This window comes from Semicossyphus pulcher, unplaced genomic scaffold (assembly GCF_022749685.1).
Source record: "Semicossyphus pulcher isolate SPU_LCO1_2020_fin unplaced genomic scaffold, fSemPul1.0.p SCAF_5, whole genome shotgun sequence".
In the NCBI taxonomy this organism is placed as follows: domain Eukaryota; kingdom Metazoa; phylum Chordata; class Actinopteri; order Labriformes; family Labridae; genus Semicossyphus; species Semicossyphus pulcher.
In genome coordinates, this window is record NW_027211726.1 from 1,235,064 (window position 1) to 1,257,500 (window position 22,437).

Consider the following 22,437-nt stretch of genomic DNA (forward strand, 5'->3'; position numbering starts at 1 on the left):
AGAAGGAAAATCTGAACTTTGAATTGTGGACTGGACAAGTAACGCCTGAATGCCTTCTGTTTGATTGGGATGATGTTTTCCATCTTGTCCTTTGGATGGCAGCGATGTCTCACTGAACTACATTAAGAAGCAGGGAAACAACTTTTCCACATTTTTTCCTGCTGATTGTTTTGTCAATCTTTAGTTTCTGTCCCAGAAACAGACTCAGGATTTATTAAAAGACCCCACTAACCCGCTTTTATGGGTCCTTTTGATGTGATGTTGATATTTCAATAAAAATGTCTAACAGACTATATTGTCAAATGATTTATTCACGGGTTGGTTCTTGGATTAGTAAATTAATATTTATAACAATATGACATACTCTTGCACTATTTTGATTTGTTACCAAGATGGCGTCCATCTAATCATGGCAGGATGAATCATTTAAGCACTTGCTGACCCCCTCTCTGTTCACTGTCTGAACTTAATTAGTTTGTGGTAACTTGATTAAAGCCTGGCTTTGTTAAAACCCACGTCACACACAGTACATGAACTGATCTTTACTCAGCAAAGGTATGGACACATTTTAGTGATCATGCACCTTCCTATTTGAACAGGTCACTGTACATCCAATGAGTTTGATTCAGCAATTCCTTTTAATGTAAGTGGTTGTTGAATTGATTCTACACACCTGATAAAAGGTAGGTAGGTACTTCTGTGCATTTTGTAAACCTACTAACAATATATTTTTACTTTATGGTAGTCCAAAACTTAGGAAAGGATTGGTCTATTTTGCCATAGATAATTCTGGACTCAGATATAGGTCTTTTAATTTGAAGGCCAGGAGAGACTAGGAACCGGAAGCGGTATTACGTACAGTTGCTAACAAGGTAACCCTTTTCGTAATGTACGACTTAAACAAGTGTGAGATAACCACCAGAGCCTGTCTCTGTGTATAGACGTATAAAAGTGGACTTTGTTCACAGTATAGGGATGTTTCACCTTAAACTCGTCTTATTTGAGCACAGTATGACACCGGAAGTTAGCATAGCTTGATAGCTTACAACGGAGAAGACTATACTTAATGCAAGCAGCTAGCTAACATAACGCAGCAGCTCATGTCAGAGTGACCAAAGCTGTTTTTAACGGAGTGTCTGCTGGAGAAGTCGCTGTGGTTTGGTGAAAATGTCTAAAGTCCAAATGCTGAGAGTTCTTGTCAACCAGAGACTGACTGCGGCTGCTGAAGAGATATTTGAGCTGTTTGAAAAGACGATAGCAGAGTACGAGGAGGAGCTGTGTCGATCCAAAGCGAACCACGGACAACACAACCCACTGGAAGTCCGGTCCCAGAGAGCAGGTGTGAACATGTTAGTTTTCTCCACCTTGAAGTTCGTGAAAACCTTAAACAACTCTAACTGACGCGCTGGCAGTGGCCGAGTGTACGTACGGTGACTTCCTGATGTGGTTCTATCAGTTCTATTGCCTTTATTATTAAGAACATATTATTATCTTATTATTATCTTTAAACTTCAATATGACACTACTAATCAGAATCAAGTTTATTGCCAAGTAGGTTTACACATGCAAGGAATTGTTTTGGTGATTTTGGTGCAGAACAATTAACACAGAACTAGAATAAAATATAATTTTTTAAAAGAATACAAATATAAAAAGCAATACGTTTAATACAAAATATGTATTACAGGTGTAATAAAAAACTGTACATATGTGCAGGATATTGGTGAGTACAAAAAGCGTACAGTATAAAATTAAAAATAGTGCAGTGTATGTTAATGTGTGCATATAATGATAATTAAAAAATATATATAATGATGAAGAAAAATGGAATAATGTATTCCATTCCTCTTTTGATACCATGGCCCCTAAAATGGGTGCTTTCTTAGCTCTGAATCCCTAACATATGTCACGGCATGAAACGGATTTGGAGAATAATGTATTAAGAATTATGGGTGGGAATTACGGCCCTTTGAAGGGAGCCGTCGGCCCTATGTTGTGGTGACATCATTCCGTTGCTCCTGACATAGTGTAGCAGAGTGGCAGTTGAAAAAAGCTGCCCGTGGTAATTCGGCATAAAGGGGAGTTGATCTGGAGCAGGCAGGGAAATTTGGGCACAACTAGAACGGCTCTCACCTACGACTCGGTTCCTGTCGTTCGCACCAAAGAGCCGTTCAAAAGAATCGTATCGTTCGCTAACGTCACAACACTGTTAAGAATAATGTATAGACTCTGTTGAGGAAATTCGTGAAGCTTGACAACCCAGAACTGGAAGAAGACTCAGGAGACTCAGATGGCTTCAGTTAAAGAGTTTATATGAGTTGATCAAGGAGAAGTTACAGAAACAATACACATGGAGGTGTAGTGTAATGCCAAGTCAATTCTAACAGACCATTCCTCGTGGTCGGTATTTATCCCCTCTGATGAAGTTGTGTCTATCTACTCTCTACCATAAAAGAACCTCCCTAACGCCAATAGCCTTGATCTTACAATTACATTGTAAGCAATCTTACCTACAGTTCAATAAGACTCAAGTGTGCAGAGAGACGGGAGCATGTGTCTGGAAGTAATGTGAGGCTGGAGCCGCTCTGTCCACAACAACAGATAACTCGAAGGCCAGCCAGCGGATAGTGACGGTCTTCATCAGGGCACAGTAGGGATGTATGACTAACAGTGTTAGGAGGTCACTCTGCTCTTTGGGAACCCTATCACCTCTGCTAAACCTTATAATCAAATGTTTTAAAGTTGAAGTTATATATCCAATCCTAAGCTGAGAAACTCGCTGGGCTCATTATAAAAGACAGGTGCAGATCAAAGGGTGGGAAGCTGGCCGCGACAACAGGTGCCCCCCCCCCACGAGCCCCTCCCTTATCTGATGTACAGTGCATGAGCGTGCCTAATTGGCCAGAGTGAGGAAGAGTTCTGCGGAAAAAAGTTGGAAATGGGTCGGGCAACAAGCTGAGGGCAGAGAGCCAGAGCGGGGGGGGCTCCAACAGGTGGTGATACTTGCGACACAATTTGACTACTTAGGCAGAGACCTGAAAAATACAAAAAACATGCTGAAGCCCAGCGAGGGAGGGGTTTAGAGTATGTAAGACCCGAGCGGCTGACCCGTGGGCAGTCTCATCCGGATGACACTCATTGATTTACTGATGTATCAGTTTATCTGTGCTCAGTAAAGCTTTTTGTTGCATCAGATTTTGCTATTTCTAAGATTATTTTCGCCAGTTTTATTTCTCAGTTTGAAGATTTATTCAACCAAGTTTATTCACTATTTTTAAGATTTGTATTATATATTAGAGACTGACATTAAGTTGCAGATAAGAGAGTTTGTGGAACTTTTTTGCCACATCAAAGGGCAGTTGTGTGGAGCTCCCAGCCAGCAGTCTGCGTGTTGGGACTAAAGGAGGATATAGAGACCATGTGACATTGCTGTCTCTCTGCTCCCTGTCTGTCTGCAGCTAATGTAACTTGAACATCATATGAGAGACCAAAGGGGCTCGACAAAGAAAGTATTCTCCGACCTGTGCATGAGAACAGACTGCTGTGTTGAGGCTGTATATAAGAGCAGCAGGTGTGATGGAGGGCAGAGCAGAGAGACACACAGCGGGCATGATGAAGCGTTGCATACAAATTCCTGCACCTTCCTGCAGGTTTGTGCAGAACTGTGGACGTGTTTATTAGTTCTTTAGAGCGTAACCACTTCAAACAATCAGAAAATAATGTCTCTGTTTTCATTAGCGCAGCACACTCTCTTCACTTACTCCGCCACTGCTGCTCTCTCACCTTCACTTGCGGCGGCTTTGAGCTGATAATCTGGTTGTACATATATATTTTTTAAGCTTTGGTCCTTGTGGATACTATGAAACATAAAATACATAGATCGTATCGTTTTAATAAAAAAGAGCTCAAAACTACTGTGCTGAAATGTGCACATAACATGAGTCACAGTCCTTTTAACATACAGAGCACACAATATGCTTGTGGTTTGTTTAACTGGATTGACCTTTTTTGTTATTGTTTCATTTCTAAAACTGTTTTGTATTTAATTTTTCTCCACAGACATCCAGCAGCTGTTGGTGAGTAACGAAGAGGTTCCCCCTGAGCAGCAGGAGAGGAGCCCCCGTCTGGACCAGAAGGACCCGTCAGACCCGCCACTCATTAAAGAGGAACAGGAGGCACTCTGGATCAATCAGGAGGAAGAGCAGCTTCAAGGGCTGGAGGAGGCTGATATCATCAAGTCCACATTCACTCCTGTCCCTGTGAAGAGTGAAGAAGTGAAACCTCAGCTGTCGCAGTTTCAACATTCTCAGACAGAAGAGAACAGAGATGCAGAGCGTTTGAAATCAGAAGCTGATGGAGAGGACTGTGGAGGATCAGAACCAGACAGGAACTTTAATCCAGACGGTCATTTACAGCCTGTTACTCATGAAGAGACTTCACACTCTGAATCTGAGACTGATGACAGCCGCTCTAATTGGGAGGAGACCAGTGAGCCTCAGTCAGGTTTAAACGCTCTGCAAAACGAAGTAGAACCTGTAGGTGTTATGAAATGTAACAACAGCAAAACATTATTAAGCTCCTCTGAATGTGCTGCAAGCGTTGGCCCAAAGGAACAACTGCAGAAACACAACGAAATCCAAACGGGAGAGAAACCTTTTAGTTGTTCAGTTTGCGGTAAAAGTTACCTGCGGATGACCTCATTAAGAAAACATTTAAAATTTCATTCAGAAGGAAAACGTTTCAGCTGCTTAGTTTGTAAGAAAAGTTTTCCATGGAGAACAGAGCTTGTGAGGCACATGAGAGTCCACACAGGAGAGAAACCCTTCAGTTGTTCCATCTGTGGCATGAAATTCACACATAGCTCATCTTTGATCTCACACTCAAGGGTTCACGGAGAAGAAAAGCCTTTCAGCTGCTCAATATGTGAAGCAAGTTTCAGTCGCAATATGGATTTGATTATACACAAAAGAAGGCATGCTGCAGAAAAACAATTTAGTTGTTCAGTGTGTGGTAAAAGATTCACAAAAAATGGAAATCTGAAGCGACACTCGACGGTCCACACGGGAGAGAAACTGTTCAGATGCGGCGTTTGTAATCAAAGCTTCACCCGGCTCCAGCATGTGGAAAAACACAGATGTGAAGGGTTTTTCCGCGGCTCAGAATGATCTTTACGTTTACTGTAAAGACAATCTCTGTTACTTTGACAGAAAACAAAGCACTTCAGTTATTTATCACACTTTGATTAACAAAAAGGAGTCAACGATGCCCTCACTTGAAAATGTATTCAAATCATCTAATATGTTTCAGCTCAATTATACAGGACTATGATTGACAGCAACACTGTGCTATGACTCAAAATGACACAAACTATTTTGAACTTGATGGTGTTGAACTGATCTGTCTGTCTGAACATTTGATTCTTAAATTGTTCGTGCTGGATGTGGGCTTAATAATAACGGTTCTACCACATATTTAAAATACTCACAACATTCTATGAGGAATGTTTGACCCGGTTTAGGGTCCATTTTCTACCCTAGACCTGTCTCTCATGCCACCGGTTGAGGTTGTTTATTTACCAACCTAAATTAGTACAAGGAAGTTTTGAACTGAGACTGAGGAAAAGCGACCTGTGAAAAGGCTTTTATTTCCTGTTTGTATTTATTGTTGAAGTCTACATACAAACTTTTATTTAGCCTTACTTTGTCTCCTTGTTTTGTGGTCTTCGCACACATCGGCCTTACATCCAATCTTTAATCCTCCGGTTATCATTAGTTCCTTAAATGTGTTTAATTAAATTCCTAATTTGCTACACGTGTCCTCAGCGGTTTGTGAAGCAGAATTGTTGAAATGATTCTTCTTAACAGGACGATTATTTTGACCAATTACCTCAAAATGTAATGTTACTAATATGTGGGGACAAGCCTACAATAAACATTGAATATTAAACTAGTATCTACTAGCCTGCGAAAGGCAATAGTGCAAATATGAGGAGTGCAGCAATGCTGAAATACATGATTCAGAAAAATGTTAAAACGTAACAGATGGGTTCATTTCCATGAGGTAGATAGTTTCCAGTATTTACAGTGAAAAAGAAAACAGTGTGCACGGATTCATGCCAGCTGACAGATAATATGTACATGAATAAAATGAGATGAACAATAAACTTACACTGTCACAGAACACTGTACGCCAAAACAGTTTCTTCCCACAGGCGGTCACTCTGATGAACACTTGTAAATAAGGTACAGTAGGTGGCGGTATGCACATGAAAAGTAATGGTTACAACCCGCCATTACACCAGAAGAAGAAGAAGAAGAAGAAGAAGGCGGTGTCCGAGTAAATTGTGTGCTGTTCTCTATTTAACGTTGCTGACGTGCTTACCTTTGCCATACGAACTACGTGCGTTAACAGGAGATAACGGAATGAACCATCACACCCTTCATGTGTAGATACAGTTGTTGTTGTTGTATCTGGCTATTTCAGCTCAGACTCTTCTGTTAGCCAATAATGCTAAATGAAGCTAGCGGGGCTCGTTAGCTAGAATTAAACCGAGAAGGAACGCTGAGTGACTGCGCCCTTCATGTCCAAAATGTGCTGGTTAACCTGTTTGAAAAAACTCTGTTGTCTTTGTTAAAATATGCTTACCGCCTGACATCTCAAGTTAGTGAAGTTAGCTTAGCTTTCTAGCGAAATAGACTCTAGAACAGACCTCTAGGCGTCCAAACTATTTTTAACGGAGTCAGTTTGGAGTTAAAGTAGCTGTGATTAAGTGAAAATGTCTAAAGTCCAAATGCTGAGAGTTCTTGTCAACCAGAGACTGACTGCGGCTGCTGAAGAGATATTTGAGCTGTTTGAAAGAACGATAGCAGAGTACGAGGAGGAGCTGTGTCGATCCAAAGAGAATCACGGACAAGATAAAGTGCTGGACGCTGTTTTCAACCCGGAAGTCCGGTTACAGAGAGCAGGTTTGTGCAGTTTTATTATTCTGTGATTGACTGGCGATTAGTCCAGGTGTAACCCTGCCTCTCTTCCAATGACATCTGGGATTGTCTCCAGTCTGGGTACATGTTATCCCCTCGCTCTCCTCCCCACAATTCCTCACTACGTTCACTGTACTATTCAATAAGGCCCCCCCAAAAAATCCCTACTTTAAGTGTTTGTATGTATTTCATTAATTTCCACAGACATCGAACAAATGTTGGTGAATAAAGAAGAGGTTCCCCCTGAGCAGCAGGCATGGAGCCCCAGTCTGGACCAGGAGAACCCACCAGACCGGCCACTCATTAAAGAGGAACAGGAGGCACTCTGGGCCAATCAGGAGGGAGAGCAGCTTCAAGGGCTGGAGGAGGCTGAACCAACTGGACATATCACCAAGTTCACATTCACTCCTGTCCCTATGAAGAGTGAAGAAGAGAAGCCTCAGTCCTCACAGCTCCATCAAAGCCAAACTGAAGAGAGCAGGTATGCAGAGGGTTTGAAAAGAGGAGCTCATCGAGAGGACGGTGGAGGATCAGAACCAGACAGGAACATTAATCCAGTCTGTCATTTACAGCCAGTTACTCATGAAGAGACTTCACTCTCTAAAACTGATAACTTTATTTGTGACTGGGAGGAGACTAGTGAACCTCAGTCAGGTTTAAACCCTCTGCAAAACAAAGAAGAACCTGTAGGTGATGTGAAATGTAACACTAGAAAAACATCAAATAGCTCCTCTGAATGTGCTGCAAGCGTTGGCCATAAGGAACATCTGCAGGCACACAACAGAATCCAGACAGAAGAGAAATCATTTATTTGCTCAATTTGTGGTAAAAGATACCCCCAGGAGAAATCCTTAAAGAAACACATGATACGTCATTCAGAAGAAAAACGTTTCAGCTGCTCAGTTTGTAAAAAAAGTTTTCCATGGAGAGGAGAGCTCATAGCACACATGAGAATCCATGCAGGAGAAAAACCCTTCAGCTGCTCCGTCTGTGGCACAAGATTCACACATAGTTCAGCGTGGACTGCACACATAAGAGGTCACAAAGGAGAGAAACCGTTTACCTGCTCAGTTTGTAAATCAAGCTTCAGTCGCAGAGCAGATTTAGTTGTACATATGAGAACACATACCGGGGAGAAACCATTCAGTTGTTCAGTTTGTGGTAAAAGGTTTGCGCGGAAACATCAGAAGCAACACATGAGAATTCATACTGGGGAGAAACCATTTAGTTGTTCAGTGTGTGGTAAAAGATTTGCACATAATGTAACTCTGATGCGTCACTTGACTGTCCACACAGGAGAGAAACGCTTTATTTGTTCAGTTTGTGGGAAAAGATTTGCACATAATGTAAGTCTGAAACGACACTCGACTGTCCACACAGGGGAGAAACCATTCAGTTGTGGGATTTGTAATAAAAGATTCACTCGGCTCCAATATGTCAAAAAACACAAGTGTGTTGAAACAGCACAAATATTTGAAGCTGCAGAGACACGTGTAGAGAACTGAAGGCTCAACACTGTGATCCAAAATAAAAGAGTTTAATTGTTAGCGCTCGATTCCATCAGTGTTTGCTCACGGTACTGAAACAACACATCACCCACTGGGTCAGTGTTGTGTTTGTTATAGCTTTTGAACTAAAGTGGAGCTCTATGGCACAGAGGAAACAGAGCTATCAGACTTTAGACACACACATAAAACTTGTATTAAGTACTTAAGTAACATTAAGTACTAATGGTTGATCAGTGTGGGTATTTGAATGGTCGCTGTTTAGAGAGCAGGGTGGCCAATGGCTGACAAACAGTACATATTGCTGATGTTTGTGCTTTTCGTGGTTGCAGGATTTTTGCATCTGTTTGGATAAATACAAAAGCGTAATAATAATAAATCGGACAAAAAGATACTGAACCTATTGACGTTTTTTTTTCAAACTAATGTTTCTGTCACGGCTTTCTTTCTGGAACAGAAAATGGGGATGTGTTTAATAGTCGGACACAATTCCCTTGTTTGTTTGCCTATCTCTGATGCTTAATCTGTGGCTGCTCCTGGACAGCATTCCCCACATGGTCCTATTGCTCCAGGTAAGTTTGTACATATTATTGATTGGTAATTAAAGTTAACGGGCTTTGAAAGCAAAGACCTCACAGGTTACCCTCAGGTGGCTGACCCACCCCCTTAAAGGGAAAGCATTTTTGTGTGCTTATCGTGTGTAAGTATCAGAATCAGAAATACTTTATTAATCTCTGGGGGGAAATTTGGGCTTTACAGCTGCTCTGACACAAAATAAGAGTTACGCTGCAAGAAGAAGTTTTATACATAAGGGTTATTGACAAATGAACCTCGATGCAGTATTATATCAACATATTACAGAGTTGAATTATTGCACAATCATCCAGTTTATATGTACAGTAAGAGTTCAATGCACATGCTCTCAACGGTTTGTGATTTTAAACAGTCGAACAGACTTGTCGGAACATTATCTCAACATTTTCTGTTTATTATATCGGGTCACTTATGAGCACTAAATTCTTCAGAAATCCATCATTTAAAATGTAAAATGTATTATAGTGAACCAAGGTGTAAGAATTGCCTGAACACCTTTTTCGAGTGGGATGATATTTTCTCTCTTGTCCACTGGAAGCAGCAGAGATTACTTTTTGTTTTTTGCAACCCAGAAATATTACCAAAATCATTTCAACTTTGCCTGAGAGAATAGTAGAGCAGATTGTGCATGTTTTTATCCGTTTTAATTTTATGTGTAATCAATTCTGCATTGTTCAACTTTGATGGTTCAGAACACGGCAGCCAGGTTTTAGACAAACACTCATCGATGAGAGTATAATATTCTTATGCTGGCCTCCCGTATGCGTTACACTTGCACTCAAAGCCCTCCACTGCATGGCATCATGTTTCTGAACTTTAAACAATGATTCCTCTGACCACATGATGTACCCAGTCCAGGCACAAAATGAAGAGGGACCCTGCGTGAGTCTGAACAACATTTAAAAACATACATACATCAGACAGTGTTTTCATTAGTCTGTTAGTTTAGCTTTCATTCCTCTATATATGATGTGCTCTTTTGTTTGTTGAGGTTTTTATTGACTTCCTGTTTCCATTTAATGAACAGTATTTTTACTTGCTGTTTCTATGCCATGTACGATTGTTAAACTGGGAATATTTAACCAGTAGAAACACTGAATAAAACCGTTTTACATAAAAAATAAGAGTCTCTCCAGTGATCTTTAAAAGGCACAGGGGGTCAAGAAGGAGCAGTAAGTCTAGCTGCAGCTTGTTTGAAGGTTTATCCACAGAAATCTTCAAAACAAGCAAAAAATCAGTGACTCTCCAAAGCTCTATCGCAGCCACAGTATGTCCTCGAATGGTGCAACTAATTCTTATAATTGACATAAACTTCTCATTTTTTGTCAACAACTTCCTCATCTTTGGAATTATACCAGAGTTCACTTTCAAAGTGTTTTCATGCCCGTTGGTTCGATCCATTTCTTGGGGCCTAATTTGAAAGCTTTTGACAATGTTGCTGTAGAGTTGACATAAAGTACGTTTAAGACAGACATATATTTAAATACATTTTAATATATGAATACATGTAACTGAAAAAAGCACAGCACACAAAATGAAAAAATAACATTCACACTATTAAAATTATTGTCTTTATCTTAGCTGAACAGAGAACAGAGAGACAGATTATTTTGGATTTTTTTACAAAATTCATTTTTGGCTAATTGCTCATTTTTTCCCTCAGCACCTCAATCTGCTAAAAAATAAGGTGCAACAAGCAGCTTCATTTACGTCTGCTGCTCTCACCAGCACACTTGTGATTTTTGACATGCTCAAGCCGTGTGAATCTTTTCTCGCACACACTGCAATGGAATGGTTTCTCCCCCGTGTGGACAGCCAAGTGTCTTCTAAGACTTCCGTTTTGTGCAAATCTTTTACCGCAAACTGAACAACTAAATGGTTTCTCCCCTGTATGGATTGTCATGTGGTCAACTAAACTTTTTCTGACACTGAAACTTGTTTTACAAACTGAACAGGTGAAAGGTTTTTCTCCTGTATGAACTCTTAAGTGTAATGTCAGATGTGAGCTTTGAGCGAACTTTGCGCCACAGAATGAGCAACTGAAGGGTTTCTCTCCTGTGTGGATTCTCATGTGTGTCACAACATCTCTTCTCCATGGAAAAGTCTTCTTACAAATGGAACAACTGAAAAATTTTCCCTCTGAATGAAGCCTCATATGATTTGATAAGGATCTTTTCTGGGGGTATCTCTTGCCACAAACTGAGCAAATAAATGGTTTCACTTTTGATTTATTGTTTTGCAGAGGGTTTAAATCTGACTGAGGTTCAATAGTCACCTCAACTTGACAACTACTGCCATCAATCCTAGATCCAATGGTGTTTGAACTCTTAGCATGGGTTGCAGGTTCTACGTAACTTTCTGATCCTCCACAGTCCTGTCCATGAGCTGTTTTCAAACGCTCTGAATCTCTGTTCTCTTCGGTCCGGGTTTGATGAAGCTGTAAGAGCTGAGGTTCCCCTTCATAGTTGTCTTCATCACTCTTAACAGGGACAGGAGTGAATGTGAACTTGATGATATCAGCCTCCTCAGGCCCTTGAAGCTGCTCTCCCTGGCTGCCCCAGAGTTCCTCCTGTTCCTGTTTAATGTGTGGTGGTTCTGGTGGGTCCTCCTGGTCCAGACTGGGGATCCACTCCTGCTGCTCAGGTGGAACCTCTTCTTTCCTCACCAACAGCTGCTTGACATCTGTTGAGAAAAATCAAATACATACAAGTTTAAGAAAACTTTAAAACAGACAAAACGTTCACATTTTGTAAAACATATTTGTTAGTCACTCTGCCTAAAACAAACTATTAGCACATCGGGCACTTTGCATTCCATATGAGCAGTAATGCCATAAAATGAATGCAATGAAGACATCGGTTAATCAGACTTTAACAAATAGATCCTCCATGCAAATACCACTACCTATTGAGATACACATGGGGAAATATGTTGTTTTTAACAAATGCTATAATCTACCAATATATATATAGAAGTGATAAAAACGATGAAACTGTACAAACCTGCTCTGTGTGAGTCGACGTCACGGTTGAAAACAGTGTCATGTAGTTTGTGTTGATTGTCTTTGGATCGACACAGCTCCTCCTCGTACTCTGCTATCGTTCTTTCAAACAGCTCAAATATCTCTTCAGCAGCCGCAGTCAGTCTCTGGTTGACAAAAGCTCTCACCATTTGGACTTTAGACATTTTTAATTGATCACAGAAATTTTCGCTGCAGACACGCAGTCAGGAACAGTTTGCTCGCTGTGTTGCAAAGTAACGATCGAGTGCGTCAATTTCCGGCTGGCATGCTAAGCTAACTTCATTTGCTTCGTGGAAAACCGGAAGAAATTCAACATTTTAACATGGCGATAAGGACATATAATCTATTTAAACGTGTTCATCTGAAAATGCTGGTTGACTAAAACGAGAATTACAGTAAGGGCTCTATCGGCAATCACCTCCGCTGTGTAGCCGAGTTCCGTCACCGCCAGTTTCCGTCTTGCAAAAAACGCTAACTTCAGCTAGCACTCTGTGCTAACAGGAGGTGTGTCTCAGATGAAACAAATCCCAAACTCTTCACCAATATGCACTTCAACAAGTGTATATATACGTACTGTCTTCGGCTCTTCCCTCACAAAGAGTTAGCATGTTAGCCGATGTAGAAAGAACTGTATCCGGTACCACGTATTCTTCTCGTTAATTTCCGGTAGTACGTCATTCCGGATCTTCAAAATAAAAGTGACTCAACTTTTCCCACCTCTTTGTTCAGAATTTACTTTTAAATAACAATAACAATAATAATAATAATAATAATAATAATAATAATAAGTGTATCCTCTGCTGCTTTAACTTCTGCTATTTTATTCTATATTTTAATCTATTATCTTTACAATCGCTATTTAATAATGTTATTGATCTTAGATTTGAACCTTTATCACTTAATTATTTTATGCAATTTTAAAACAATGGGGAATACATTTTGCTTTTCTTTTAATATTTTAATGCTCTGTTTTTAACAGTGTAAAGCACTTTGAATTGCTCTATGTATGAATGGTGCTTTATAAATAAAGCCATGGCAATCAACAATGCTGGCGACCATAGCTCTTTTTTCATTTATTGTCCAAATCATCCGTCCCAGTAACCAAATATTCATGACATAAAAACATTAAATATGAAACTAGTGTCTACAAGGCTACAAAAGACAATAGTGCAAGTATGAGAAGTGCAACGATGCTGAAATATAGAATATGATCTAAAAAAATATGTATTTATGTAACAGATGAGCTAATTTACATGAGGTAGATAGTTTCCAGTATTTACAGTAAAAACAACAACAAACAGTCGTACTGACAGCTGACAGGGTTTCTCCACACTGATTGTTCTGACGCTCTGTGACTGTTACGTGTTCATCAGAGTGACCGCCTGTGGGAAGAAACTGTTTTTGGGGTCTGCACTATTGTCTCTCGTAGCTTGTACGTATTAGTTTAATGTTTCATTTAGGATTGCACATATTAATTTAATTTAGTTTAATATCTAATGTCTATGGTAGGCTTGTAGTTTTTGGTTTAATATTTAATATTTAATGTCTACAGTACATGGAGAGCGAAGTTAAGCCGGAGTCAAATTCGTTGTAAGTGTACATACCTGGCCAATAAAGTGGATTCTGATACTAGAGGGAGTTGATAATTACTCCACACTCCAGATCAGTACGTGGCGGTAACGTACCCGAAAGGTGTCTGCAAACCACAAATAAAAGAAAAGAAGAAGAATGGTACCGGAAGTAACTTAACTTTAAGTCGCCACCTAACTCCTCCCGTCACAACTTACGATACTGTAGGATACTGTCGGAGTGAAACACTAGAAACTCGTTTAAGTGCACTTTTTTCAGAGTTTGGGGATGTTTAATTTTGGGCTGAGCTTCGTCTTGCCAAGAATGCTAAAGGAAGTTAGCGTCACGTGAGCTAACATGCTGGAATTAGACGGAGACGGAACTCGGCCAGACAGCGCTCTAAGGAGGAAATACAAAGAGACCAAAATAATTTCTTTTCATTGATTCAAACTCTCCAGATGAACCCGTCTCCATAGACCCTTTGCGGTTCCCCTCATTTGCTTTCTGTACGCCTTACGTATCTCCTAGTGTCTTACAAAGCTGCTGAAGTTAGCTTAGCTTGCTGCCTGGAAATAGACGGACGGTAATACAAGCGAAGCTGTGATTTAGTAAACATGTCTAAAGTCCAAATGCTGAGAACTTTTGTCAACCAGAGACTGACTGCGGCTGCTGAAGAGATATTTGAGCTGTTTGAAAGAACGATAGCAGAGTACGAGGAGGAGCTGTGTCGTTCACACAAAGTACCTGACGCTGATTTAAACCCGGAAGTCCTGTTACACAGAGCAGGTTTGTACAATTGAATCATCATTCTCCGTCATCCCTTTCAAATGCCGAGTGATCCTTTGTGAAATGTCTCCTTAAGTGCACGATTTAACGTCACAATGTGATTGTAAAGCCGGGGTTGGGCGTGTGAAGGGAGATAATAAATACCAGCTGCCATCCTCTGCCTCCTGCTCAAATGATCCATTCGACTCGGTATGAAATCTGTTCTTGCATTAAACACACGTGTGTCATATGTTGACAGTAATTACTGAAAAACATGGCTCTAGCGCAGCAGTGAACCTCAAGTGATAAGTGAGGTGATTGTTCGAGGAGACGGTTTGCAAAGTGCCACGGTGATTTTTATATTAAAATAGCTTGAGAGTAATTCATGCATAGTGTGTTGTGTAGAAAAAGATCATTTAAGTTGTTCCAATAACAGTATTACAAACGTTTCTGATATAGCATCTTATAGGCAGACACATGGCGTTTGGGCAGGGCTGCGAGCCGAGCTGCCACTTATCTCAGCTTTTATTAAACTTAAATTTGAAGTCTTTTATATGGTTATAGGTTGTAGTTGAAAAGGACCAAGATCTATAAATGGTAATTTGACTCAAAACATTTACAATTTAGTCAAAACATTTATAACATTTACAATGAAGTTAGCCAACACTTGTGTACAATGATTGGCAATTTTTTGAAAAATCCTTCTGGTAAAACTGCTGTTTACAGTATGCAAGACTTCAGTTCAGCCTCTTGCAAATTAGCACAAAGGCTCTTTACTGCTGCATGTAAGGAAGCAGTGCTATCAGTGGTTTAACTGCTAACAGAATCCTCCATTTTCTTTATTTCATTGTTCTCCGCAGACATCCAGCATGTGTTGAGTAAAGAAGAGGTTCGGCCTGAGCGGCAGGATTGGAACCCCAGTCTGGACCAGGGGAATCTACAAGAGCCCCCCCACATTAAACAGGAACAGGAGGAACTCTGGACCAATCAGGAGGGAGAGCAGCTTCAAGGGCTGGAGGACGCTGATATCATCAAGTTCACATTCACTTCTGTCCCTGTGAAGAGTGAAGAGGATGATGAAGAGAAACCTCAGTCCTCAAAGCTTCATCAAAGAATAACTGAAGAACCAGAACCAGCCAGGATCCTTAATCCAGACAGACATTTAACGCCCTTCATTCATTACCCAACCTCACGCTCCTCTGAATCGCAAACTGATGATAGTCGTTTTGTTTGGGATGAGATCAATGAACCTCATTCAGGTTTAAACCCTTTGCAAAACAACGAAGTACATGTGAGTAATACTGGAAATACATCACATAGCTCTGAATGTGCTACAAGCTTTGGCCAAAAGGAACAACTGCAGAAACACCGAATCCAAACAGAAGTGAAACCATTTCGTTGCTCAATTTGTGGAAAAAGATTCCCCCAGAAGATCTGCTTAACAAATCACATGAGCCTTCATTCAGACCAGAAACGTTTCAGCTGCTCAGTTTGCAGAAAAAAATTTCACTGGAGAAAAGATATATTGACGCACATGAGAACTCACACAGGAGAGAAACCTTTCTGCTGCTCCTACTGTGGCGCAGGGTTCACACAAAGCTCAAACTTGACCTCACACTTAAAGGTTCATACAAGAGAAAAACCTTTCACCTGCTCCGTTTGTAAAGCAAGTTTTAGTATCAAAAAAAGTTTGATTGAACACATGAGAATCCATACGGGGGAGAAACCATTCAACTGTTCATTATGTGGTAAAAGATTTGCGCAAAAGGGACACATGAGACGACACTTGTCTGTTCACACGGGGGAGAAACCATTTCTTTGTTCCGTTTGTGGGAAAGGATTTGCACAAAATGTAAGTCTGAAAAAACACTCAATGGTCCACACGGGGGAGAAACCATTTAGTTGCAATATTTGTGAGAAAAGATTCACTCGGCTTGAGTATGTCAAAAACCACAAGTGTCTTGGCGAGAGCAGCAGAAAAAAGTGAAGCTGTAGAGATGCTTGTTGAGCCAATTTTTTACAACAGGATTAAATCAAAGAGCGTGAACTTGTCTCAACACTGATCATTTCAAAGATATGATTCAGATTCCAATTTAAGTTCTGCTAAATCTGATCTTTTCAGCCATTATGAGCTGGATATATTTCGTTTTTGGTAGAACACTTATTGAATATTCTAAATTGTATTTAAATTGTCAGAATATTTTGTAACCTTTGAAGCACAATGATCAATATTGTTGATGATTCATTTATCCAGTTGCCTCAATAAGGATGGTTTAGATATTTCAAGCCTAGTTTCTTCCAATACTAAGAAGCCAAATGTGTTGAGAGAGTTGTCGCCTGTTGTCAGTCTAACGTCTCTCTGGTACTTGTGTGTTGTAGTATTGAGTTGTTTTTGTTGTAGCACAAACCTTCAAGAAACTACAGAGATCGATCCGTCCACTCGGCTCAACAAGAAACACAATCTGTGGAAACAAAGAGGGAATAGTACTACGCAGTTTCACTTCTGTCTCTTACATTGTAATTTCCAATTACATGTCACAATAAATACATGTATGTACTTGATGTAGGAAAGTCTTCTTTGATAAATTGGGTAGAGAAATGACAAACCCATGTAAGGCAGCATGCTTTTTGCTTTGGTTTGCAATATTGTAATGTTTTATCTCATGTGGAGATCTAAAACTATTGTGCAAGTTTTTCTCTGTAGACAAGATGACCTAGTGAACATGAATCTTACAAACACCACACACACACACACATAACTCCTCATGAACTTCCTGAAAGCAGCCTTAGTTGTTTTTATATAAAAGAATAATATAAAAATGTTTCCTTTTATTTTGACTATTTTCAGCAGTGGATTAATCCACATTTATTGATACATTGATTTTTCAGCTACACTGCGTTAACGTGGTTTTCCATCATTCCTCGAGTTTCTGAAGCAGGTTTGACTAACTGACTCTAACCCTGATGTTCAATGTTTCTTTTCATCCAACTACCAGAATGCAGCGTTGATCAGAATGGTCTTACTATGACTCCTTAGAAATGTAAATATAAAGTTTTTGTGTCAAAAAAAGGAATAAACCAAATACTTATTTAAATAAACAAAAAGCAGAGTTTTCCTTTTTCTGTTAGTGGTTGGTTTTCGCGTAAAAAAGAAAATGATTACATTTGTATCCCCTTTTTTAGAGTTTATGTTGAAAGAGTGTCTGAATGTAGATTTCTGTGTGTCAGCATGGACGACAAAACATTTAAATCTGAGAAAGGAAAAAACAAACGTGTCAAACAAAAGATTTGTTTTTTGAACAAAGTCAAGGTTGTGTTGTACTAAGGGGCAATTCTGTCCGGTTTACCATATTTAAGCTACTGTTTACAGGCAACATGTAATGACATGAGCAACATGAAGCAATTGTTTATCTTAGAGGGTAGAACCATTCATAAAGAGGATTCAAGAATTCATACCAAATTGTGTTGACTTTTGAAAACTAATGGAATGTGCTGAATCACAGACATTTTTAGTTACTAATATTTAAAACAAAAAATCTGTATAACCAGTTCAGAGGATGAGGATCGTGGAAGGACGTTTCATTTTAAGCATCAAAGTTCATCGACTACTTGAGTATTTACTTTATTGTCCCTGAGCAGTAGTGCTGCATACAGCTGTGAACACATGACCAACAAAACAGCGCAGTAGTTCATCAAGCCACAATAACAAACCATACAACAAGAAACATGTACAACGTTGCATTTGTTGTGATAAGAAATGTAAATACATGATATGATTAAATAATGAAACTGTTATAATTATAATTCAGAGTAGAGCTAATCAGTTCATAAAAAAAGATACATCAAATTGCAACATGAGTCACAACATGAAGAATCGTAACATTTGTGAAAGTGTCAATAAAATCATTCCAGTGTGTGCTGCAGAGATGGCACAAGCATCCAGTACAGACTGAAGAGGTTTACCTGGCACAGATCCCTGCTAAACTACCGCAATAACAACTCCAAAACTTCTTACAATTCAAATTAAAACGAGCATCTCTGCAGCTTTATTTAATTCTGCTGCGTTCATTCTCACACTTGTGAATTTTGAAGTACTGGAGCCGAGAGTAACTTTTATTACAAACGCTGCAACTGAAAGGTTTCTCTCCTGTGTGGACAATCAAGTGTTGTCTCAGATTTCCACGTAGTGTAAATCTTTTACCACAAATTGAACAACTGAATGGTTTCTCCCCCCTGTGCACAGCCAGGTGTTGTCTCAGATGTCCCTTTTGTGCAAATTCTCTACCGCACAGTGAACAACCAAACGGTTTCTCTCCTGTGTGGGTCCTCATGTGTGTCACAACCTCTGCTCTTGATGGAAATGTTTTTCTACAGACAGAGCAGCTGAAATGTTTTCCTACTGAATGAAGTTTTATATGATTTGATAAAGATCCCTCCCCGGGGTACTTTTTACCACAAACTGGGCAACTAAATGGTTTAACTCCTGTTTGGATTCCGTTGTGTTTTTGCTTGTGTTCCTTGTGGCCTAAGCTTGTAGCACAATCAGAGGAGCTAATTGACACATTGTCATTATTATATACCATATAACTTACAGGTTTTTCTTTGTTTTGCACTGGGTTTACACTTGTCTCAGGTTTCTTGGTCTCCTCCAAATAGCGACTAATATCATCAGTTACACATTGAGAGAAGAGTAAATGTAAACGACTGTCTGGATTAAAGTCCCTGGCTGGTTCTGATCCTCCACAGTCCTCTCCCTCAGCTTCTTCAGTCTTCACAGGGACAGGAGTGAGTATTAATGTGCTGACATCAGCCTGCTTCAGCCCTTGAAGCTGCTCTCCCTCCTGATTGGTCCAGAGTTCCTCCTGTTCCTCTTTGATGTGTTGTGGTTCTTGTGAGCCGTCCTGATCCAGAATGGAGCTCCACTCTTGCTGCTCAGGGGGAACCTTTTTTTCATTAACCAACAGCTGCTGGAAGTCTGTGTAAATTAATCAAATACAAATTTTTAGAAAAAACAAATTTCTTATTTATCTGAACAGTTAAACCACTGATAGCACTACTTTTTAAAACCTGAGGGGACAAAGAGGTCGAATAAGGCCTGTCAAAACAGACTGCCATGAATGACCTTTCAAGTGCTAATGAAGGTCTTTGTTCTGTTCTTATCTTTCCAGATCTGAGCACGCCACTCTCCTGCAACATCTTGAAACCTGGGTCAGTCTTAAATAACAGAAATAATTATTAGTTGCAGCCCTGGTTGGGATGATTTTAAGGACTTTAATGTTCTCCAAGTTTGATGAAAATATTGCTTTTTTTTCCTCAGTCAGAAGTCCAAACCCAGAGATATTGACAATAATATACAGAGGAAAGAAGAAATCTTTAAATCAGTGAAGCTGGAACCAAAGGATAAACACTTGAATGTTTTTTTTTACCAAAACTGCTGAAAAAGATTTATCTTCCAAAAAAGTGTTGCATAACAATTTTAAGAAGGTAACCTGATAGAGGCATTCAAAGGGCATTAATTAAACCGTTACCAAAAAAAAGGAAAATATTTGGATACAAATAAAATCATCCTGGCACATGATTATTATTAATAATTCACAAACACCTGAAGAAAACATTTCATACTCCGTTACTTTGAACATTTTAACATGAGGCAGAGGATGGTAACTGCTTTTTCAAGTATTATTTTAAATAATATACCAAAACTAGGGAAATCTTTCAAATGTCCTCAGTAAACAAATAACAATGGCACTGTACATACCTGCTCTGTTTAAACGGACTTCCGGGTTGAAAACAGCGTCCACTATTTTACGTTGATTCTCTTTGGATCGACACAGCTCCTCCTCGTACTCTGCTATCGTTCTTTCAAGCAGCTCAAATATCTCTTCAGCAGCCGCAGTCAGTCTCTGGTTGACACAAGCTCTCAGCATTTGGACTTTAGACATTTTCACACAATCACGGCAGCTTTTCCTTCAAACACTCGAGTTAAAAACGGTCTGCTCGCTCTGACGTACGCGGTGCAACGTGACGTTCTCGTACAGCTAGCAAGCTAGGCTACCTTCATTAGCTTCATACGACTTCAGGAAATTTCAGACCTGAAACGTTTTAAAATAAAAGAAGAGCACTGAGTGTGGACATTTTTTGGACAGTTGGGGTCCGGGAAAAAATATTCCGATCTCTATCTATACATTAGAGCTGTGTACGTGAACTCCGTCTGAGTATGTTTTGACCAGGCACGCTGACGTTACTCTTTCGGCTGAAAAAAAGATGAACCTGAAGAGAAATATCCCGAAACTCGGCTCAACTCATCTTAAACAATAGTATCCATACCTATGTGCTCTGGTGGTTCACTTTTACCGTAACTTGTTATTGTAACGCACGTAGTAAGAGAGTTAGCATGTTTGCCACCGCAAGAATAACTATTTCCGGTATCGTTCTTCTTCGTCTGTAGGCGATGTCTAAACCGCTTTCCGGTGCATTGCCGCCAGCCACTGATCTGGAGTGTGGACTAGTGATCGTCCCTGTCTCGAAAACGTCCACCAAACACAAACCTAACAACTAAACAAAATTGAAATTGTTAAATACACAAAAAGGAAACAGCCAAAAGCTGAGAGTAATAAATTAGAAAGAGCTGTTTAGACCAGTATGAACATTACTGAGTGTTGTTATAACTCTATTCTTTCCTATTTCATCCTTACAACCTTTCACTGCCAACTAATGGATCATTGTTAAACAGAAGCCTTACATAACTGCTGAGAGAGAGACAGCTGGCTCAAGTGAAATCAGCACATTGGATTGAAAGCTCGGCAAAAGAGGGCTGCAGTGTCCAAAAAACACTTTCCTCCTCCTGTCTTAGATCTAGCTTGTCCTCATTTGTTATAATTTCTTACTGAATAAGTATTAGTGTATTAAAAATGTTTAAAAGCATGACTTCCTGATATGCTGAAAGCAACTTTAGGCTATATTCAAACAGTCGTAGAAAGTGTTAACCCAGGTTCAAATGTCAAATATAACACGTGCACAACATTTAATCCACTGACATATGTACATATACAGTATATGAATATGCATACATGTTTGCAAATTAATAAAAAGAGTGAAATACAGCAAAACCGATAGATTAAAATAGAGGAAAACACACACACACACACACACACACACACACACACACACACACACACACACACACACACACACACACACACTTGAATCTCTAAACAGTTCTTGTTAGTTCAGTTTCTGTTATGATGAAAGATGACACATAATATGTTGCTTTAAAACTTGATTTCCGGGTATATACACAGTATATAAAGCATTTTAAATGAGTAGCCTACAACAGAATCACTGCAGTTCATTCAGTTAGTCTTGGACGCAGACATGTTCCTGTTGCTCAGTTCTATACATCATCGATTGTCCGTAGGATCAGAGCAGCACATAAAACAACCACAAAGCCAAACTTACATTACAGAGGAGAGCTGTAAGAAATGCAATCAGAGCTGATCATTGTGAACCCACTAACATATAATCTATACACACATGCTCTCAAATTTAGAGAGTTGGTCAACTAAAAAAACCCACAACTTTCGTATAAAGTCGGACAAAAAAAGGAAAGGCTCCATATAGTTTCCAGAGGCTGTTTGGTTGGTCAGTAAAAATCAAGAACAATTTGTATATTTACGGGCTAAGAATAAAAGCAGAATAAAATGGTATATTTACTGAATATAAGTTCAGAACGAGAGCGACACAAACTTGTGTAATTACAAAACAACAAATTCAGAACACAAATTTGTATATTTACAAACTAAGTGCAGAACAAAGATCAAAGATCAAATGAGTCACAGGAGTACATGTGTGCAACAGATTTGAACGTCTTTGCTTCCTCAGACTGTCTTCATGCTGAGCTGGGCAGAAGAACATGTCTTGGTAGTCACGTAAGGTTTGTTGTCATATCAATCAGAATCAGAAGTTTATTGCCAAGTAGTTTTGCACATACAAGGAATGTGAC

The 22,437-nt window shown here is 39.6% G+C and overlaps 6 protein-coding genes across 7 annotated transcripts in view; 3 read left to right on the plus strand and 3 right to left on the minus strand.

The window, feature by feature from the left end:
* The first annotated feature begins 1,167 nt into the window (after positions 1 to 1,167).
* LOC138608596 (zinc finger and SCAN domain-containing protein 2-like) lies at positions 1,168 to 5,165 on the plus strand. Its single transcript, XM_069681187.1, has 2 exons — positions 1,168 to 1,339; positions 4,060 to 5,165. The coding sequence occupies exons 1-2, from the start codon at positions 1,168 to 1,170 to the stop codon at positions 5,163 to 5,165; spliced, it is 1,278 nt and encodes a 425-aa protein (XP_069537288.1).
* A 1,610-nt stretch (positions 5,166 to 6,775) lies between these two features.
* On the plus strand, positions 6,776 to 8,884 carry LOC138609295 (gastrula zinc finger protein XlCGF57.1-like). Of its 2 annotated transcripts, XM_069681934.1 has the most exons (3): positions 6,776 to 6,965; positions 7,185 to 7,850; positions 8,019 to 8,884. In XM_069681934.1, the coding sequence occupies exons 1-3, from the start codon at positions 6,776 to 6,778 to the stop codon at positions 8,483 to 8,485; spliced, it is 1,323 nt and encodes a 440-aa protein (XP_069538035.1). In that variant the 3' UTR covers positions 8,486 to 8,884. The 2 variants fall into 2 exon arrangements, with proteins under 2 accessions (XP_069538035.1, XP_069538034.1); XM_069681933.1 differs by having other exon boundaries at positions 7,185 to 8,884.
* A 1,762-nt stretch (positions 8,885 to 10,646) lies between these two features.
* Positions 10,647 to 12,265, minus strand: LOC138609308 (zinc finger protein OZF-like). Its single transcript, XM_069681950.1, has 2 exons — positions 12,082 to 12,265; positions 10,647 to 11,761 (listed from the first exon to the last, which is right to left on the minus strand). Exons 1-2 carry the CDS (start codon positions 12,263 to 12,265, stop codon positions 10,782 to 10,784), a joined length of 1,164 nt encoding a protein of 387 aa, XP_069538051.1. The 3' UTR covers positions 10,647 to 10,781.
* Positions 12,266 to 14,284: 2,019 nt separating this feature from the next.
* Positions 14,285 to 16,455, plus strand: LOC138609307 (zinc finger protein 135-like). The gene is made up of 3 exons (XM_069681949.1): positions 14,285 to 14,456; positions 15,296 to 15,871; positions 15,956 to 16,455. The coding sequence occupies exons 1-3, from the start codon at positions 14,285 to 14,287 to the stop codon at positions 16,420 to 16,422; spliced, it is 1,215 nt and encodes a 404-aa protein (XP_069538050.1). The 3' UTR covers positions 16,423 to 16,455.
* Positions 16,456 to 18,246: 1,791 nt separating this feature from the next.
* On the minus strand, positions 18,247 to 20,421 carry LOC138609309 (zinc finger protein ZFP2-like). The gene is made up of 2 exons (XM_069681951.1): positions 20,194 to 20,421; positions 18,247 to 19,410 (listed from the first exon to the last, which is right to left on the minus strand). The coding sequence occupies exons 1-2, from the start codon at positions 20,375 to 20,377 to the stop codon at positions 18,482 to 18,484; spliced, it is 1,113 nt and encodes a 370-aa protein (XP_069538052.1). The 5' UTR covers positions 20,378 to 20,421; the 3' UTR covers positions 18,247 to 18,481.
* Positions 20,422 to 21,451: 1,030 nt separating this feature from the next.
* Positions 21,452 to 22,437, minus strand: part of LOC138609297 (zinc finger protein 501-like) — a 6,360-nt gene continuing 5,374 nt past the window's right edge. The window contains exon 2 of the mRNA XM_069681936.1: positions 21,452 to 22,437. This exon is cut by the window's right edge and continues 1,642 nt beyond it. The gene's annotated coding sequence lies outside the window, so the exon portion shown is untranslated.

Excerpts from the sequence above, each read along its gene's own strand:
- LOC138608596 (XM_069681187.1), top strand. The coding sequence starts at position 1,168 with ATGTCTAAAGTCCAAATGCTGAGAGTTCTTGTCAACCAGAGACTGACT. Across the intron at positions 1,340-4,059 it reads AGTCCGGTCCCAGAGAGCAG|ACATCCAGCAGCTGTTGGTG; the intron begins GTGTGAACATGT and ends TTTTCTCCACAG.
- LOC138609295 (XM_069681933.1), top strand. The coding sequence starts at position 6,776 with ATGTCTAAAGTCCAAATGCTGAGAGTTCTTGTCAACCAGAGACTGACT. Across the intron at positions 6,966-7,184 it reads AGTCCGGTTACAGAGAGCAG|ACATCGAACAAATGTTGGTG; the intron begins GTTTGTGCAGTT and ends TAATTTCCACAG.
- LOC138609308 (XM_069681950.1), bottom strand. The coding sequence starts at position 12,265 with ATGTCTAAAGTCCAAATGGTGAGAGCTTTTGTCAACCAGAGACTGACT. Across the intron at positions 11,762-12,081 it reads CGTCGACTCACACAGAGCAG|ATGTCAAGCAGCTGTTGGTG; the intron begins GTTTGTACAGTT and ends TTTTCTCAACAG.
- LOC138609307 (XM_069681949.1), top strand. The coding sequence starts at position 14,285 with ATGTCTAAAGTCCAAATGCTGAGAACTTTTGTCAACCAGAGACTGACT. Across the intron at positions 14,457-15,295 it reads AGTCCTGTTACACAGAGCAG|ACATCCAGCATGTGTTGAGT; the intron begins GTTTGTACAATT and ends TGTTCTCCGCAG. Across the intron at positions 15,872-15,955 it reads AAGATTCCCCCAGAAGATCT|ATATATTGACGCACATGAGA; the intron begins GCTTAACAAATC and ends ACTGGAGAAAAG.
- LOC138609309 (XM_069681951.1), bottom strand. The coding sequence starts at position 20,377 with ATGTCTAAAGTCCAAATGCTGAGAGCTTGTGTCAACCAGAGACTGACT. Across the intron at positions 19,411-20,193 it reads AGTCCGTTTAAACAGAGCAG|ACTTCCAGCAGCTGTTGGTT; the intron begins GTATGTACAGTG and ends TAATTTACACAG.